The sequence below is a fragment of the Scyliorhinus canicula genome, chromosome 24 (genome assembly GCF_902713615.1).
Source record: "Scyliorhinus canicula chromosome 24, sScyCan1.1, whole genome shotgun sequence".
Classification (NCBI taxonomy): Eukaryota; Metazoa; Chordata; class Chondrichthyes; order Carcharhiniformes; family Scyliorhinidae; genus Scyliorhinus; species Scyliorhinus canicula.
Genome location: NC_052169.1, coordinates 146,791 through 163,834, shown reverse-complemented (window position 1 = coordinate 163,834; position 17,044 = coordinate 146,791). Strand labels below are relative to the sequence as shown.

At 44.7% G+C, this 17,044-nt stretch overlaps 1 protein-coding gene across 4 annotated transcripts in view; it reads left to right on the top strand.

Annotated features, from left to right (window-relative positions):
• Window positions 1-931: 931 nt before the first annotated feature.
• LOC119956843 (leucine-rich repeat-containing protein 49) overlaps window positions 932-17,044 on the top strand; it is a 153,607-nt gene continuing 137,494 nt past the window's right edge. Inside the window, exons 1-6 of one of the 4 annotated variants that reach the window (XM_038784325.1) lie at window positions 932-1,048; window positions 3,259-3,330; window positions 7,870-7,957; window positions 10,444-10,617; window positions 13,835-13,940; window positions 16,584-16,787. In XM_038784325.1, coding sequence (XP_038640253.1) covers window positions 1,007-1,048; window positions 3,259-3,330; window positions 7,870-7,957; window positions 10,444-10,617; window positions 13,835-13,940; window positions 16,584-16,787 — 686 coding nt within the window. In that variant the 5' untranslated portion in view covers window positions 932-1,006. Of the gene's footprint in view, window positions 1,049-3,258; window positions 3,331-7,869; window positions 7,958-10,443; window positions 10,618-13,834; window positions 13,941-16,583; window positions 16,788-17,044 lie in introns of those variants that run through there. The other 3 variants (XM_038784326.1, XM_038784327.1, XM_038784328.1) reach the window with 3 other exon arrangements.

The window sequence follows — 17,044 nt, the reverse complement described above, 5'->3', positions numbered from 1 at the left end:
ACACCGGCACCGGGAGCGGGAGCGGGGACACCGGCACTGGCACCGGGAGCGGGGACACCGGCACCGGGAGCGGGGACACCGGCACCGGCACCGGGAGCGGGGACACCGGCACCGGGAGCGGGGACACCGGCACCGGCACCGGGAGCGGGGACACCGGCACCGGGAGCGGGAGCGGGGACACCGGCACCGGCACCGGGAGCGGGGACACCGGCACCGGGAGCGGGAGCGGGGACACCGGCACCGGCACCGGGAGCGGGGACACCGGCACCGGGAGCGGGGACACCGGCACCGGGAGCGGGGACACCGGCACCGGGAGCGGGGACACCGGGGAGCGGGAGCGGGGACACCGGGGGCGGGAGCGGGGGTACCGGGAGCGGGAGCGGGGACACCGGGAGCGGGGAGAGCGGGAGCGGGGACACCGGGAGCGGGGAGAGCGGGAGCGGGGACACCGGGAGCGGGAGCGGGGACACCGGGGGCGGGAGCGGGGGTACCGGGAGCGGGAGCGGGGGTACCGGGAGCGGGAGCGGGGGTACCGGGAGCGGGGACACCGGGAGCGGGGAGAGCGGGAGTGGGGACACCGGGAGCGGGGACACCAAGAGCGGGAGCGGGGACACGGGGACACCGGGAGCGGGACACCGGGAGCGGGGACACGGGGACACCGGGAGCGGGGACACGGGGACACCGGGAGCGGGAGCGGGGACACCGGGAGCGGGGAGAGCGGACACCGGGAGCGGGGACACCGGGAGCGGGGACACCGGGAGCGGGGACACGGGGACACCGGGAGCGGGAGCGGGGACACGGGGACACCGGGAGCGGGAGCGGGAGCGGGGACACGGGGACACCGGGAGCGGGAGCGGGGACACCGGGAGCGGGGACACCGGGAGCGGGGAGAGCGGGGACACCGGGAGCGGGGACACCGGGAGCGGGGACACCGGGAGCGGGGACACCGGGAGCGGGGACACCGGGAGCGGGGACACCGGGAGCAGAGGCCGAGACGGCGGCGGAGATGCTGCCCAGCAAATACCGGGCTCGGCTGCTCGGCAACCCGGTGAGTGAGTCGCGGTCACCATGGAAACTGAGGGAGTGCCGCACTGTCAGAGGGTCAGTACTGAGGGAGTGCCGCACTGTCAGAGGGTCAGTACTGAGGGAGTGCTGCACTGTCAGAGGGTCAGTACTGAGGGGGTGCTGCACTGTCAGAGGGTCAGTACTGAGGGAGCGCCGCACTGTGGGAGGGTCAGTACTGAGGGAGTGCCGCACTGTCAGAGGGTCAGTACTGAGGGAGTGCCGCACTGTCAGAGGGTCAGTACTGAGGGAGTGCTGCACTGTCAGAGGGTCAGTACTGAGGGAGTCCCACACTGTCAGAGGGTCAGTACTGAGGGAGTGCCGCACTGTCAGAGGGTCAGTACTGGGGGAGTGCCGCACTGTCAGAGGGTCAGTACTGAGGGAGCGCTGCACTGTCAAAGGATCAGTGCTGAGGGAGTGCCGCACTGTCAGAGGGTCAGTACTGAGGGAGTGCCGCACTGTCAGAGGGTCAGTACTGAGGAAGTGCCGCACTGTCAGAGGGTCAGTACTGAGGGAGTGCCGCACTGTCAGAGGGTCAGTACTGAGGGAGTGCCGCACTGTCAGAAGGTCAGTACTGAGGGAGTGCCGCACTGTCAGAGTGTCTGTACTGAGGGAGTGTCAGAGGGTCAGTACTGAGGGAGTGGCGCACTGTCAGAGGGTCAGTGCTGAGGGAGCTGCTCAGGGCAAGACCAGAACATGATTGGTCAGGTCACTCCCACACCCCCTCCTATTTGTCAATGTACTTCGGCGATTATTCTTTTTGTCTACTATGTATGTACTGTGTACGCTCCCTTGGCCGCAGAAAAATACTTTTAACCGTACTTCGGTACATGTGACAATAAACCAGTCAATCCAGCATCACTCCTAACTCCTCCCACTTAGCTGTAACTCTCTCCAGAGTTAACATACCTTCCTCCAGAATCTTCCCATAAATCCCCAAACCATGCCCGCCACCGACAGCATTCTCTCTAACAGTGAGGAGGGTGGCATCACCAGGAACGCCGGAAATATATTCCTTGTAAAATCCCGCAGCTGCATGTACCGGAAGGTTTCGGTCCATTGGGTCCCATACAAACTTTCTTTATTTAGTTAGTTAAAAAGTTACATAGTTAGTGTAGGAGAAAGTTACACTTACCTGGCTTGGAGATGAAGGAAGGAAACTCACTAACTACTGGAGCCTGCAAAAAATAAAAAAAGGAACACCTGTTTTCTCCTATGCACCAAATTTCCCAACTCCTCACTCAGTCCTCTCCAGAGCATCTGGAGATTGTACACCCCTTTCTGCTGCAGGTTTCAAACTTCTCTGCTTATGGGGCTGTTTAGCACAGGGCTAAATCGCTGGCTTTGAAAGCAGGCCAGCAGCACGGTTCGATTCCCGTAACAGCCGCGCCGGAATGTGGCGACTAAGGGCTTTTCACAGTAACTTCATTTGAAGCCTACTCGTGACAATAAGAGATTTTAATTTCATTTCATATCGTCTCTGATGACTCCTTAGTGAGCTCAGCTCAATGCTACAGTGAAACTACTTCCGACTGATTGACCGATGACGCCCACTTCAGGCAGCTTCTATTCAACCAACAATGTTTGAAAGTAAGAACATAACTCCTCATATAAATTTAACGTTGAGAAAAACTTACCAGAAATCGCCACCTGAGCCAAATACCCAACTCCTCAATCAATCTGTGCCTCACTTGGGCATTCTCTCTTTTTCTGGTAGTAGCCAAGATTTTAGCACTCACCCTTCTGTTGCCATATTATGCCTTGGTTATTATCCAATGACTGCTGTTTTAGATGACGGATGAGTACAGAAATCAGTTGAGCTTTTATTTTTTCACCCCTCATGGTCCAATTATTTACAGGCACTCCATGTCCATAATGACATGAGAAAAATGGTCACTTTGGTGCTGGCATCTGTGAAGGCAACAGTGTAAGTCAGGAGTTTTGGGGGAAGAAGAGAGGAGACGCAAAGTGTTCAGTTGAGATTTTATATATTAGCAAATGGAGCAATATGACTTTTGAGAAAATCACATCACAATTAATAATGGTTTTCTTTGAGACTTGGCAAAGTATTTTATTTGCCAATCTTTCTTTCTCATTAAAGAATAACTGTACCCTGTTACATTGATCACTTTTCACGTTGACCTTCATTATTACATTTCACTTGCAAGTACTGTAATTCTACTGTTTTGCTTGCAGATAAATACTTGTAGCCTTCAGTTAACCGTGCAAGCTTCAACTGTCGGGGATCGTTTATCACAGAAGCAGCAGGTAAATAGATGTTTGTCAATGAGTGACCGATATGTTACAGGAATTACATTGAGGAGCTTGAGCTGTTTGGTATTGTTAAAACCCCATAGAAAGGGCAGCACGGTGGCCTAGTGGTTAGCACAACCGCCTCACGGCGCTGAGGTCCCAGGTTCGATCCCGGCTCTGGGTCACTGTCCGTGTGGAGTTTGCACGTTCTCCCCGTGTCTGCGTGGGTTTCGCCCCCACAATCCAAAAAATGTGCAGAGTAGGTGGATTGGCCACGCTAAATTGCCCCTTAATTGGAAAAAATAATTGGGTAATCTAAATTAAAAAAAAAAACCCCATAGAATTGGATCAATTTTTGTTTAAAAATTGACAATCAAGAGGATAGAAATATTGTTAATATACATATCTTTTGTCTTTGGAACCATTCAACATTAAGATAATTAGAAAATCCCCATTGTTGTGTTGTGTACTCTGGGATAACACAGGCTGCAACTCGATGCAGCTTTGACCAAAAGATACTCCAGACTTTGAAGTAAGTTCAGAGTGATTTATTGAATCATTAGCACAGTTCTCTATGAGGTTGACTCTCCTGCTAATCTTGCTATAGTAACTCAGTCTAACTAACCAGTCTGCTCTGAGCCACGTGGTGGGTGTGATGCTTCTGATCTGCCCCTGTCCTACTCACCAAGTGTCGCCTGTGGAAAGAGACAGAGCATGTGTGCCCTGTCCTTATATATGGGTTGTGTAATGCCCCCTTGTGGTAGTGTCACCTCTGGGTGTCTTGACTACCCATTGGTCTTGTCCTATTCTATGTGTTCATTAGCTGTATGTCTGCATGTCATGACGTCGCTGGTGCTCCCTCTAGTGTTTACTTAGTTGTAGTGTATTTACATTAACCCCTTGTGTATTTACAGTGATGCATATCACCACACCCATTATCAATACTCTATAGTTTTTGCATCTCCCTATAATTTCCTTGCAAATTTGTTCCTCAATATCTTTACTAATTTATGGCTGATAGAATATACCCATTTGTGTAATGGTTCCTCTATTGTTTCTTTGCTCGAACCAAATAGGCACAGTAGCGCAGTGATTAGCACTGTTGCTCACAGCGCCAGGGCCCCAGGTTTGATTCCCGGCATGGGTCACTATCTGTGCGGAGTCTGCACATTCTCCCCGAGTCTGCGTCGGTTTCCTCCCAGTGCTCCGGTTTCCTCCCACAAGTCCCGAAAGACGCGCTGTTAGGTAATTTGTCATTCTGAATTATTTCTCTGTGTACCCGAACAGGTGCTGGAATGAGGCGACTAGGGGCTTTTCACAGTAATTTCATTGCAGTGTTAATGTAAGCCTACTTGTGACAATAATAAAGATTATTATTATTAAATAGGTTCTGTCCATGACCACTCTAGAACATCCCCTTTTCACCACTGTAATATCCAAATCAAAACTGCAAAATCGTCTTCTTTCTTTCCTTCCCTATTTTTCCTGAACATCTTGTATCCAGGAATAGTTATACCTAGTCCTGCACTTTTTTTGAATCAGTTATTGGCATAACATCATACTTTGCTTAACTATCTGCACCTACAGATCACCAACACTAGTTCTCACACTGCGCATTCACATACATACATTGTAAAGCTAAATTAGATCTTATTGCATTTCCTCTGATCCTAGTTAATGCCTTATTATTTATTTAGTTGCTTGGTAATACAGCTCTTGAGTATTCCCCAAAAAAAGAGACATGTCAAAGCTTTTCATCTTGTACTTGTCAGATCTCAAAGGGAACAATATATTCATGCAGTATGAGTTCATAGAAGAAGATAGGAGCAGGAGGAGGCCTTTTGGCCTTTCGAGCCTGTTCCTTCTGCCTTTAGAATCCTTCTGAATTCCTTCGGTATTCTTGCCATTCTGTGCTGATGAGTGCAAGATGAAAGGCTTCAACAGGATGTCATTTTTTCAGCAATGCCATTTATTTAGTGATATCTATCTCTCCCACTTCTTTGTGCACCTCGGTTTACCCCTGTACTGTTACCTCCTGGTTCCCATATCCCAAAGTTAGTTTATACCCTGCTCATTCACACTCTCAAACTGTTTTGCATGGGCATTGGCTCTGACTGCGTTCAGGTGCAGCCCACCTGGCCTGTATAGATCCTATCTGTCCTCGAACTGGTCCCATCTGTCCTCGAACTGGTCCAGGAATCTGACCCCTCCCACTCGCCTTCATTCATCCACGATATCCTCTGACTGTTATACTCCGTAGTGAGTGGCACCAGAAGTAATCTGCAGATTACTACTTTTGAAGTCCTACTTGCTTGTTTATTTTCTACACTGCAGCCACTCGATGACATTTTTGATTCCAGCACCAGGGAGGCAGCAAACCATCCTGAGTTCCCATCTGTAGCTGAAGAACTGCCTGTTTGCTCCCCTAATTATATAACCTGCTCCCCTAATTATAGAACCACCTCTTAATATTAGTTTTGTTATTAAAACAAAGGTAGTTTCAGGGATTTATATTTGCATTGGTAAATATTAGAAATAAGGTATGGTTTTAAGTGGGTTAAGTGAAACCTATAGTTAGATTCATGCTGGACATAGTTGTCTGTATGTGTGTGGGTTGGTGAAATTCCAACTGTGTTTCTGTCGTGCTTAGAGAGGGCTATAGTGTGAAGAATAAATAAACCAGCAGTGGTTGCTTAGCAACTGGGACCTTGTAAGGCAGAGAAGCTTTTAAGTTTTAGTTTAGTTAATTTGATTGTAGTTGTAGATAGGTCGTGAAAGAGAAAGCAGTTCTCACAGCTCTGCTAGAAGCAGTTGGTATTAGAAGGCTAAAGAGGGAACATCTCTCTAAGCTATACTATGAAGTAATGATTAATAAAACAGATGCCGGAAATCTAAAGTCCAGCGAGTTGAGAAAACTAGAGAAATGAAGAGAAGTGCCCAAGAAGTCTGGATTTAAGTGAATAAAGACCAAAGTATAGGGCAGAAGAATTCAAGGAAGAGTCAACAAAGTGCTCTGAATTAAAGAGACAATTTCAGTAACCAGATTTAAAGTGGGACAGCAGCCTTCAAAGGTAAATCAAATGTCTGATGTGACTTTTAATACAGTCTGGGAATCGAGAGTTAAAGTAATTTTGAGCAGTTTGCACAGCAGTGAAGACAAAGAAATCCTAAACGGGTTGCTGTAAAAATCCTGGACTGTACTCGCTGTTGAAAGTAGGGTGGAAGCTGCGTTTAAAAGTGTCATTTGGAAAAACCTGGTCTGGATTTTGGAATGCGAGCCCTAAGGGACGACCTAATTCTGATAGATTTTTGAGGTGTGTTTTTTGGGAGTGGTGTTTGGAAACTCTCACGTGACAATCATCTGGGGGATTCTGAGGAGGCATCCACAAACATTCACTTGGAATTAGAGTGGCGAGTGTATTTTTCCACAGTCATCTTGTGTGCTTAAAAGGGACTTTGTGTTAACGAGACCATTGTAGATTAAGATGTTCTTTGTAATCTGTGTTAATCGTAAAACCTGTGTGTAATTGTTAAACTCAGGGGAGAGTAAAGGTGTATTGTACCATAATCCAAATTTTTCATGTTTAATAAATGTTTATTTCCTGTTAAAACTAATTAGTGGTCCTGTGACTCTGTTCCTCCACATTTTATTAAAAAAAAATAAAAGTTACAGTCTTTTGAGCCAGGGTTCCATTTGGGATCTTCCCATCCAGTTATAACGTCAACTGGGATCATAACACTTTTCCAATTCTCCTTCTACCCCACACAACTGAGCCTGCTAAGGCCTTGGTTTGGCTGCACGCCCCACAGAAACACTCTCAGTAATCAGAACTGAGCACTGATTGGAGAGTCAGATGCACTTGGGGGACTCCTGCACTTTGTGCCTTGTCCTCCTTGATTGCCTGTTCACGCATTCCCTATCTACCCGCATAACCTTAAACTGCGGAGTGTCCACATCCAGAAACATGCTCGCCACAAAATTCTCAACCGCAAGGTACATAAAAGTGATCCCAGTTATTGCTCATGTTTGGAAACTCAGAGCTCAAGCTGCTCTGGCTGATGAAGCTTCCTGCACATGCGGTTGTTCAGGAAAGCGTCCTGTTGCAATGTGATGAGCATTTCATAGAAATAAGATGTCCTGCTGTGCCTCTTGAATTAATAGAAATAGACTTGATTAAGTAAAGAACCACCTACTCACTAATCAGCCACTGTCCTTGCGATGATGTCTTTTTATTGTAATAGGAAGTTAGCTGAAATGTTTTACTTTTATTATCTCTATATTACAGATTTTGATTTACATACTGGAATCTTTCCTTAATTGCATGATAATTGAGTTGGAGTGTTACATCTCCCTCTGGAACAAATGTGTTGACTTCGATCATAGCTACTTCCTGCGTTCGACATTGGCAAAATCTAGTCATTTTAATTTTAACATTTTACTATTGTTTTGCAATTACATTTGGTGATCAGCGCTGTGAAAGAAATTCAAAGCTCAGTGACTAAAGTTCCATTTGTCCAGCTCCACAGAGAGGTTAATGACTTTTGTTTTTGCAGGTAGACTGTAGATTAAACAAGGAACTACTTCCTTCACATAATAAGATTTTAAATGTAGATGGTGACAAGAACTTTCTTTGCAAACCAGGTAAGATACCTCCGCCAGCTTTTATTTATATGCAGCTTCTTGACTGTTTTGGGATTATGGATAACTCTGAACACTTTTTCAGTAGTGAAATGGTCATGGTAGCTATTCAGAAAACAATGCTCACTAAGCATGGGAGAGGGTGCAAGGCACAACCCATACTGAGCATAGGAGAGGGTGCAGGACATAGCCCGCAATGAGCAAGGGAGAGATAGAAGATATTGCTAGAACCTGGCAGCAGGACAGTCAGCACTTGAGAAAGATGTGTCAGCATCCAGTTAGCCTGTTTGTTAGTCCTGTATTCACTGGAGGTTAGAAGAATGAGAGGATATCTCATTGAAACGTATAAAATTCCGACAGGGCTGGATGGACTGGATGCAAGGATGCTCCTGTCTAGAACAAGTGGTTACAGTCTCAGGATATGGGATAGGCCACTTAGGACTGAGATGAGGAGAAACCTCTTTGCTCAGAGGGTGGTAAACCTGTGGAAGTCTCAACCACAGAAGGTTGTGGAGACCAAGGTGCTAAATATATTTAAGAGGGAAATAGATTTCTAGACTCGAAAGGTATCAGAGGGTTTGGGGAAAGTGTGAGGTTGAGATAGAGAATTAGCCATGATCATATTGAATGGCGATGGAGGGCTGAATGGCCTACATCTGCTCCTATTCTGTATGTATCTATGCTTCATCAAACAATTTGTCCCATCTGAAATGTTAATCTTTTTTGACTTCAGTCACTGATCTGTAATGTTCTAGCATTTTCCACTTATTTTAAAATTTTTCCAACTTTTGTGGTTTTGTATTTATCTAGATTTGTATGGAAGCAATGAGTCCATTGCTCATCCATATGATTCAACTGCTTTTACAAATATATATCTTGATGGCAGATATCATTTGGTTCATAATAAAATTCAGGCCAGACACTCAGCTCCATATATGGTGCAATGTTATTCTTTCCTATTGTTATTCTTTCCTATTTCATGGAGATGATCTCGTATGCTAATTATTAAAACAATGTTTTCCTTGAAAGTATGATGTTTTGAAAGTTTTCCAACATTCCAACTGCGTATGTTCACAGTTATATGACTGAATTATATGATTTATGTTTTGAGATTTCTGGAGGAACTAGTTATATAGATTATGGCAGGCTATTTCACCTTGTCTAGAACAGTAAAACCAGGCAACGTGACTTGCGCTTGAAGAGGGATAAAGTCAAAATAAATCTGCGAAATAATATTTCAATAAGTGAGTTCTCAAACTATGGAGTAACTTTCCAGAGAGATTGTGGAAGCAGTTCTGAAGAGCATGTACAATACACGTCTTTGATTATATTAATGAGTTAGAACCAAGGTTCTCCACTTCCTGGGATGGGGTCAGTGGATGGCCTGTGTGATTAGATTATCAGGGGAATGCTAGCTCAGGGCAGACAATGTCTGATATGTATTTTCTTCATCACTGGCCCAAAGTGCTCCCCTCAACTTCCTCAGCCTGAGGGCAGCAGGGTGGTGCAGTGGGTTAGCACTGCGGCCTCACGGCGCCGAGTCCCAGTCTCGATCCCGGCTCTGGGTCACTGTCCGTGTGGAGTTTGCACATTCTCCCCGTGTTTGCGTGGGTTTCGCCCCCACAACCCAAAGATGTGCAGGGTAGGTGGAGTGGCCACGCTAAATTGCCCCTTAATTGGAAAAAATAAATCGGGTACTCTAAATTTATATTAAAAAAAACTTCCTCAGGCTGTTTCCCCACTTCACTCTCAAAACTCTAGAGTCTATTCCAAATAGTTTGAGTTTACAGACATTTCAAATACTCCTCAGTTCAAATGTCTTTTGTTAAGCTGTCAAAGAAAGTTTTTTGTCTTCCTGTCGGAACATTTGTGCAGCATCTATACTCGTGAATCCTGGTTCCTTGCTACCGTAGAGAAATAAATCAATAGAAAGTCAGTCTCCTTCCTCTGCTTCAAAATCTATTAAAATGTATCCCCTGTATTGTTTTGTGAAGTATCCATTTTTTCTGTCATTGCATCAAAGTCCTCAAGTGTCGTGAAACTGGGTTTCTGAAAAAATCATTTGCAAAGCAGGAGCAGATCGGTGGACCTCTCAGCCTGTGAGCTCTAATGATGCGATTGGACTTCATATTAAAATACAAAAATGTAAGGGAACAGATTCAAAACAGCTAGTTACAGAACTGCTGAGATATTTGGCATTGTCAGCAAATCAGATGCTAATATTAATCCTGGAAAACATTTTTTCTCAAAAAAATAGGATGTGAATCTCCAGGCAATTCAGCAAAAAAAATAGTGAACATGTTCCATTTTCTATCCACATGTTTCTATTGTTGCAGTTGAGAGTCATCTATTTCTAGTGTTGGATTGAATTATTTGAATTTAAATTAATTGGTAGAGCTCCACATTAAACAGTGTGTCAAGTACACACATTTTGATGAGGCAAACTGCACACATGAAGATGCTGCATCCAGTTTTTATGTCGTTTACAGACACAATATGCCATGATGATCCACCCCACTACTACTCGGAATCAATGTCGCGGGTAACCGCTGGAGACATGCCGTCGCATGTTCCCCTCTCAGTAAAATGCAAGTCACGACAGGGCTCTCGTAGCGCTGTCCCTCCCCCATCTCACAGTCAAGGAACCCTGCCATACTTACCAGGTACTGAGTTTATAAATCATTCTGTTTCAGTTTGTAAAAGGGCTGATGGAGTGTTGGCCTCATCCAGTGAGACTGGAATACAAAGGATGGAAGTAATGTTGCCACTGTGCATGCATGTTTTTTGATCCCCTCTCCAGTACTCAACATTGAAACCTGGTGTGTGTAAGTGTCTGTGTGTGTGTGAGTGTGTATGTAAGTGTGAGTGTGTATTCAAGAAGGGGAGTAGAGACAACCTGGTAATTATAGACCTGTGAGCCTTACTTTGGTTGTGGGTAAAATGTTGGAAAAGGTTATAAGAGATAGGGTTTATAATCATCTTGAAAAGAACAAGTTGATTAGCGATAGTCAACATGGTTTTGTGAAGGGTAGGTCATGCTTCACAAACCTTATTGAGTTTTTTGAGAAGGTAACCAAACAGGTGGATCAGGGTAAAGCGGTTGATGTGGTGTATATGGATTTCAGTAAGGCGTTTGATAAGGTTCCCCACGGTAGGCTATTGCAGAAAATACGGAAGTATGGGATTGAAGGTGATTTAGCGGTTTGGATCAGTAATTGGCTAGCTGAAAGAAGACAGAGGGTGGTGGTTGATGGCAAATGTTCATCCTGGAGTTCAGTTACTAGTGGTTCAAAAGGAGGAGGTGTTAGCAATTTTGGAAAATGTAAAAATAGATAAGTCCCCTGGGCCAGATGGGATTTATCCTAGGATTCTCTGGGAAGCCAGGGAGGAGATTGCAGAGCCTTTGTCCTTGATCTTTATGTCGTCTTTGTCGACAGGAATAGTGCCGGAAGACTGGAGGATAGCGAATGTTGTCCCCTTGTTCAAGAAGGGAGTAGAGACAACCCTGGTAATTATAGACCTGTGAGCCTCACTTCGGTTGTGGGTAAAATGTTGGAAAACGTTATAAGAGATAGGGTTTATAATCATCTTGAAAAGAACAAGTTGATTAGCGATAGTCAACACGGTTTTGTGAAGGGTAGGTCATGCCTCACAAACCTTATTGAGTTTTTTGAGAACGTGACCAAACAGGTGGATGAGGGTAAAGCGGTTGATATGGTGTATATGGATTTCAGTAAGGCATTTGATAAGGTTCCCCACGGTAGGCTATTGCAGAAAATAAGGAAGTATGGGATTGAAGGTGATTTAGTGGTTTGGATCAGTAATTGGCTAGCTGAAAGAAGAAGAGAGTGGTGGTTGATGGCAAATGTTCATCCTGGAGTTCAGTTACTAGTGGTGTACCGCAAGGATCTGTTTTGGGGCCACTGCTGTTTGTCATTTTTATAAATGACCTGGAAGAGGGAGTAGAAGGATGGGTTAGTAAATTTGCAGATGACACGAAGGTCGGTGGAGTTGTGGATAGTGCTGAAGGATGTTATAGGATACAGAGGGACATAGATAAGCTGCAGAGCTGGGCTGAGAGGTGGCAGATGGAGTTTAATGCGGAAAAGTGTGAGGTGGCTCACTTTGGAAGGAGTAACAGGAATGCAGAGTACTGGGCTAATGGCAAGATTCTTGGTAGTGTAGATGAACAGAGAGATCTCGGCATCCAGGTACATAAATCCCTGAAAGTTGCCACCCAGGTTAATAGGGCTGTTAAGAAGGCATATGGTGTGCTAGCCTTTATCAGTAGGGGGATTGAGTTTCGGAGCCACAAGGTCATGCTGCAGCTGTACATAACTCTGGTGCGGCCGCTCCTGGAGTACTGCGTGCAGTTCTGGTCACCACATTATAGGAAGAATGTGGAAGCTTTGGAAAGGGTTCAGAGGAGATTTACTAGGATGTTGCCTGGTATGGAGGGAAGGTCTTACGAGGAAAGGCTCAGGGACTTGAGGTTGTTTTCGTTAGAGAGGAAAAGGCTGAGAGGTGACTTAATAGAGACATATAAGATAGTCAGAGGGTTAGATAGGGTGGACAGGGAGAGTCTTTTTCCTCGGATGGAGATGACCAACACGAGGGGACATAGCTTTAAATTGAGGGGTGGTAGATAGAGGACAGATGTCAGAGGCAGTTTCTTTACTCAGAGAGTAGTAGGGGTGTGGAACGCCCTGCCTGCAACAGTAGTAGACTCGCCAACTTTAAGGGCATTTAAGTGGTCACTGGATAGACATATGGATGAAAATGGAATAGTGTAGGTCAGATAGGCTTCAGATGGTTTCACAGGTCGGCGCAACATCGAGGGCCGAAGGGCCCGTACTGCGCTGTGGTGTTCTATGTTCTGTGTAAGTGTGTAAGTAGGGGGTGCAGCACAGATTCTCCAGAATAATACCAAAAAGGTTTAAAACGATGTGAACAGGATTGTTGCACGGATTGGGCTTTTATTCCCTTGAACATAGAATATTAAGGGGGGAATCCTCTTTCTTATGATAATATGCTCGAATTGTGTATTTAAGATGATTAAAAGATGTGAAAGGGTAAATAGGGAGAAAGTATTTTCTTGTAGGGTATCCAGGACAAGGGGTATAGTCTAAATATTAGAGCTATGTTATTCAGAGATGATGTCAGGAACTATCTCTTCACAGAACAATGTGGAAATTTGGACCACTCCCCCCCCCCCCCCCCCCCCCCCCCCCCCCCCAAAATGTTGAGGTTGGCTGTCAATTAAAAACTTAATTTGAGTTTAATATTCTTTTGGCAAGGGTATTAAGAGTTATGGAACTAAGGCGGTTAGATGGTATTAGGTTACAGATAAGCTGTGGTCTGATTGGATGACAGAATGGTGTCTGAATGGTTGCCTCCTGTGAATTCTGTGATCAGCTGAAAATCAGCTTCACGAAGGAGCACTAAAATTACTTTCTTCCATGTTTGCATCGCTTCTTCAGTCTGTAGAATTGACTCAATCCTGGGATGTTTATCATTTATTTATATGGAGTGATTTTATTTTTGATTTGCATGTTTAATATAGTGTATCATTTTTTAAATTCTCTTATTTTTTTAAAATTTAGAGTACCCAATTCATTTTTCCCAATTAAGGGGCAATTTAACGTGGCCAATCCACCTACCCTGCACATCTTTGGGCTGTGGGGGTGAGACCCACGCAGACAAGGGGAGAATGTGCAAACTCCACATGGACAGTGACCCAGAGCCGGGATCAAACCTGGGTCCTCGGCGCCGTGATAATGCAGTGTATCATAATGGGGTTTCTAATGTTCTGTGATAATGTGTTGTAAGTTTAAATTTATAATAGATTTCTCCATAATTGGCATGATTATTATCTCCTAGGTGACCATGTAATTTTTTCTGAGATCCCTTCAACACCTGGAATTCCTGTTGTATATCGCACACCTGAGGAAAGGGCAGAGCACTCTGATAGGCTAAATTTAGACAGGTGAGTATTTTGGTATACGAGAAACATTTTTTCATAGTGGTGTGCATAGTTTGTAGGATCCCGAGAGAATTAAGGTGTTTATAAATGAAGAAAAGACACCAAGTTTCAGTGTGCGCTTTAGCTCAGAGAATAGTCTGCTGCCTGAATGCTCTTCCAGGCTTTAAACTATATGTTGAGTTGTCATATTTTTGACACACTTCTTTGTAACTTTTCTCCATTATAAATTCCTATATCCGTATTTGTGAAGGAAACGCTGTTGTCACGTGTGCTAACAATGCTGGTGCTGTGACCCTTCAGCGTTGCGCTTCCACCAGAAAGAAACTATAACAACTGACTTATTTTGCTTCTTAACTGTTGTAACATTTGTTTATTTTAAGCTAATTGTCTCATTTAAAATCTTAAGTATGCATTTCATAGAGTACTTATGACACAGGAGGCCATTTGGCTCATGAAGTCCACACCAACTCTCTGAGCATCCAGTCAGTCCTGTTTCCTCTCCACCATATCCCGTAGCCCTCCATATTAATTTCCTCCAAGGACCAATGCAGTTTCCCTATGAAATAATCAGTTGCCTCCTTGTCCAACAACCTGATAAGTAATGGATTCCAGGCCATTAGCACTCACTGTATAAAGAAAAGTTCTTCACATCTCTGTACCTTTTGCCCAAAATCTTCAATCTTGCATCCCCTAGCTATTGTACAATTAGCTAATAAGAACAGTTTTTCCTATGTGTCTGTGTGTGTGACAAGTTTGAATTAAGTGGAGCAGATTGTGTTAACCTAATGCTGTGTCTAGCTGCTGAGTCATAACCGAGTGACAAATTTCTATCAGGTGACGGTATCATGGGATATGGAGCTAAGGCAGGTAAATAGAGTTCAAGTCTAATTGAATGCTGGAACAGACTGATGCAGCTCAGTGTATTCCTCCTGTTCCTGTGTTCCTCATTTCACATTTGTACTTGCTTGTAAAAGAAGTTGGGCAAATTAATGCACAAGTCTAAGGATCCCTGACAGCTTTTGAATGTGGCTCAGTACTCGGGCGAACAGAATGTAGCTAGGGTTCTGCGGAACTCAGTGTTCACCTCAGTGCTGAGGTGTATCTCCAGCTAGCTGAGAGTGGATAGGCAGGGCATGTCAATCAGGTTATTGCCGATTTTAGAATTTGCACGTTCAACAAATGCCACATTTATACCTGACGCCCATCGATTACTCTCTGCCAGGTCCAAGCCCTGAACAAGAACATACGTTCTATGTCTCAAACACAAAATGGAAATTTCCATTGTACACTGGTTATTAATCCAGGTCCAGAAAAGCCAGTAAAATAAGCAAAATACTACAGATGCTGTGGAAAAACGCAGCAGATCTGGCAGCATCAAGAAGATGAAAGCAGAGTTAACATTTCAAGTTCTTTGACTCTTTGTCAGAACTGAAGGGAGGGAAAATATGTTCAAACTGTCCGAGATTGCAACTAAAAGTAGCTACTTTATGAACAAAAGAGAGCCTGGTGTGTGAGGTTGAGGCGGGTGTGCACTGAGGTAATACATGAATGATATATTTTTAAAAAAGAGGGCTGAAGATGGAGAAATGTCACAATCTAAAGTGGCTGAACCCAATGTCGAGCCCTGAGGGCTACCACATGCCCAATCGGAAAATGAGATGCTGTTTCTCCAGCTTGTGTTGGGCTTCACAGGAGCCTTTGCAGCAGGCCAAGGATGAACATGAGAACAAGGTGCTGAGTTAAAATGGCAAGCAACAGGAATGTTGGGGTCATGCTTGTGAACTGAGCGAAGGTGTTAGAACATAGAACAGTACAGCACAGAACAGGCCCTTCGGCCCTCGATGTTGTGCCGAGCAATGATCACCCTACTCAAACCCACGTATCCACCCTATACCCGTAACCCAACAACCCCTCCCTAACCTTACTTTTTAGGACACTACGGGCAATTTAGCATGGCCAATCCACCTAACCCGCACATCTTTGGACTGTGGGAGGAAACCGGAGCACCCGGAAGAAACCCACGCACACACGGGGAGGATGTGCAGACTCCGCACAGACAGTGACCCAAGCCGGAATCGAACCTGGGACCCTGGAGCTGTGAAGCATTTATGCTAACCACCATGCTACCGTGCTGGCCTGTTCTGTAAAGTGGTCACCCTGTCTGTATTTAGTCTCCCCAATGTAGACGAGATCGCTATGGGAGCAGCAAATCAATAAATCAAATTGAAGGAAGTGTAAATGAAATGTTGCTTAACCTGAAAGGAGTATTTTGGGCTTTGAATGATGAGGAGGCAGGAGATGAAGAGGCAGAAAAGCCAATATTTGACCCCGAAACCCCCCCAGTACAACAGTTCATTGATCTCTTTCATCCCAAGTCGCATGGAATGTCTTCTATTTATGAAAGAAGGCACATTCAAAAATACTTGTACCTGAAATTACCATTGTAGATCTCCAGCATGTTCAACGAAAAACACTTTGAATTTCATACTGTTTGTAAATAACCACTTATTTTGAAAAGATAACTGTAGTTTTTAAATTGGTTTGAACTACTCAACCCTTGTTGAAAAAAAATATTTTTATCGATTGCATATTCCTTAATATGCACATTTTACCATCAGCGATTTTGTATTTTTATTTGTTATTCAGGCGAAACCTAACAGTCTGTCCAATTCTGGAGGGTGAGCAGCAACTTCGCTTGTTGAATTTCCAGCACAATCTCATCACTCAAATCCAGCACCTTTCCAATCTACGCCGCCTTATTTTTTTGGACCTTTACAATAATCGGATTGAGGAAATTTCTGGACTTTCTTCTCTGAAGTCACTTCGCGTGCTTATGTTGGGCAAAAACAGGTATAAAACTTTGATTAGATTAGTGAGTATAGGAAATAGATTGCTTTATCACTTAGCCAGGCGAATGTCTGGTTAAGAGTGGGATGAAAAATTCTAAGGATAAGTACAGACAGAGATGATTCAAGGTAGTTTGGAACATTAGTTTCTAATGGAACGATGGGTATGTTATTTTAAGCAAGATGAATAGTAAGAACTTCAATTATATAGTTAGTGCCTTCTCTCTTGGAAGAGAAAATAATGCATAATGCAAATTGTAG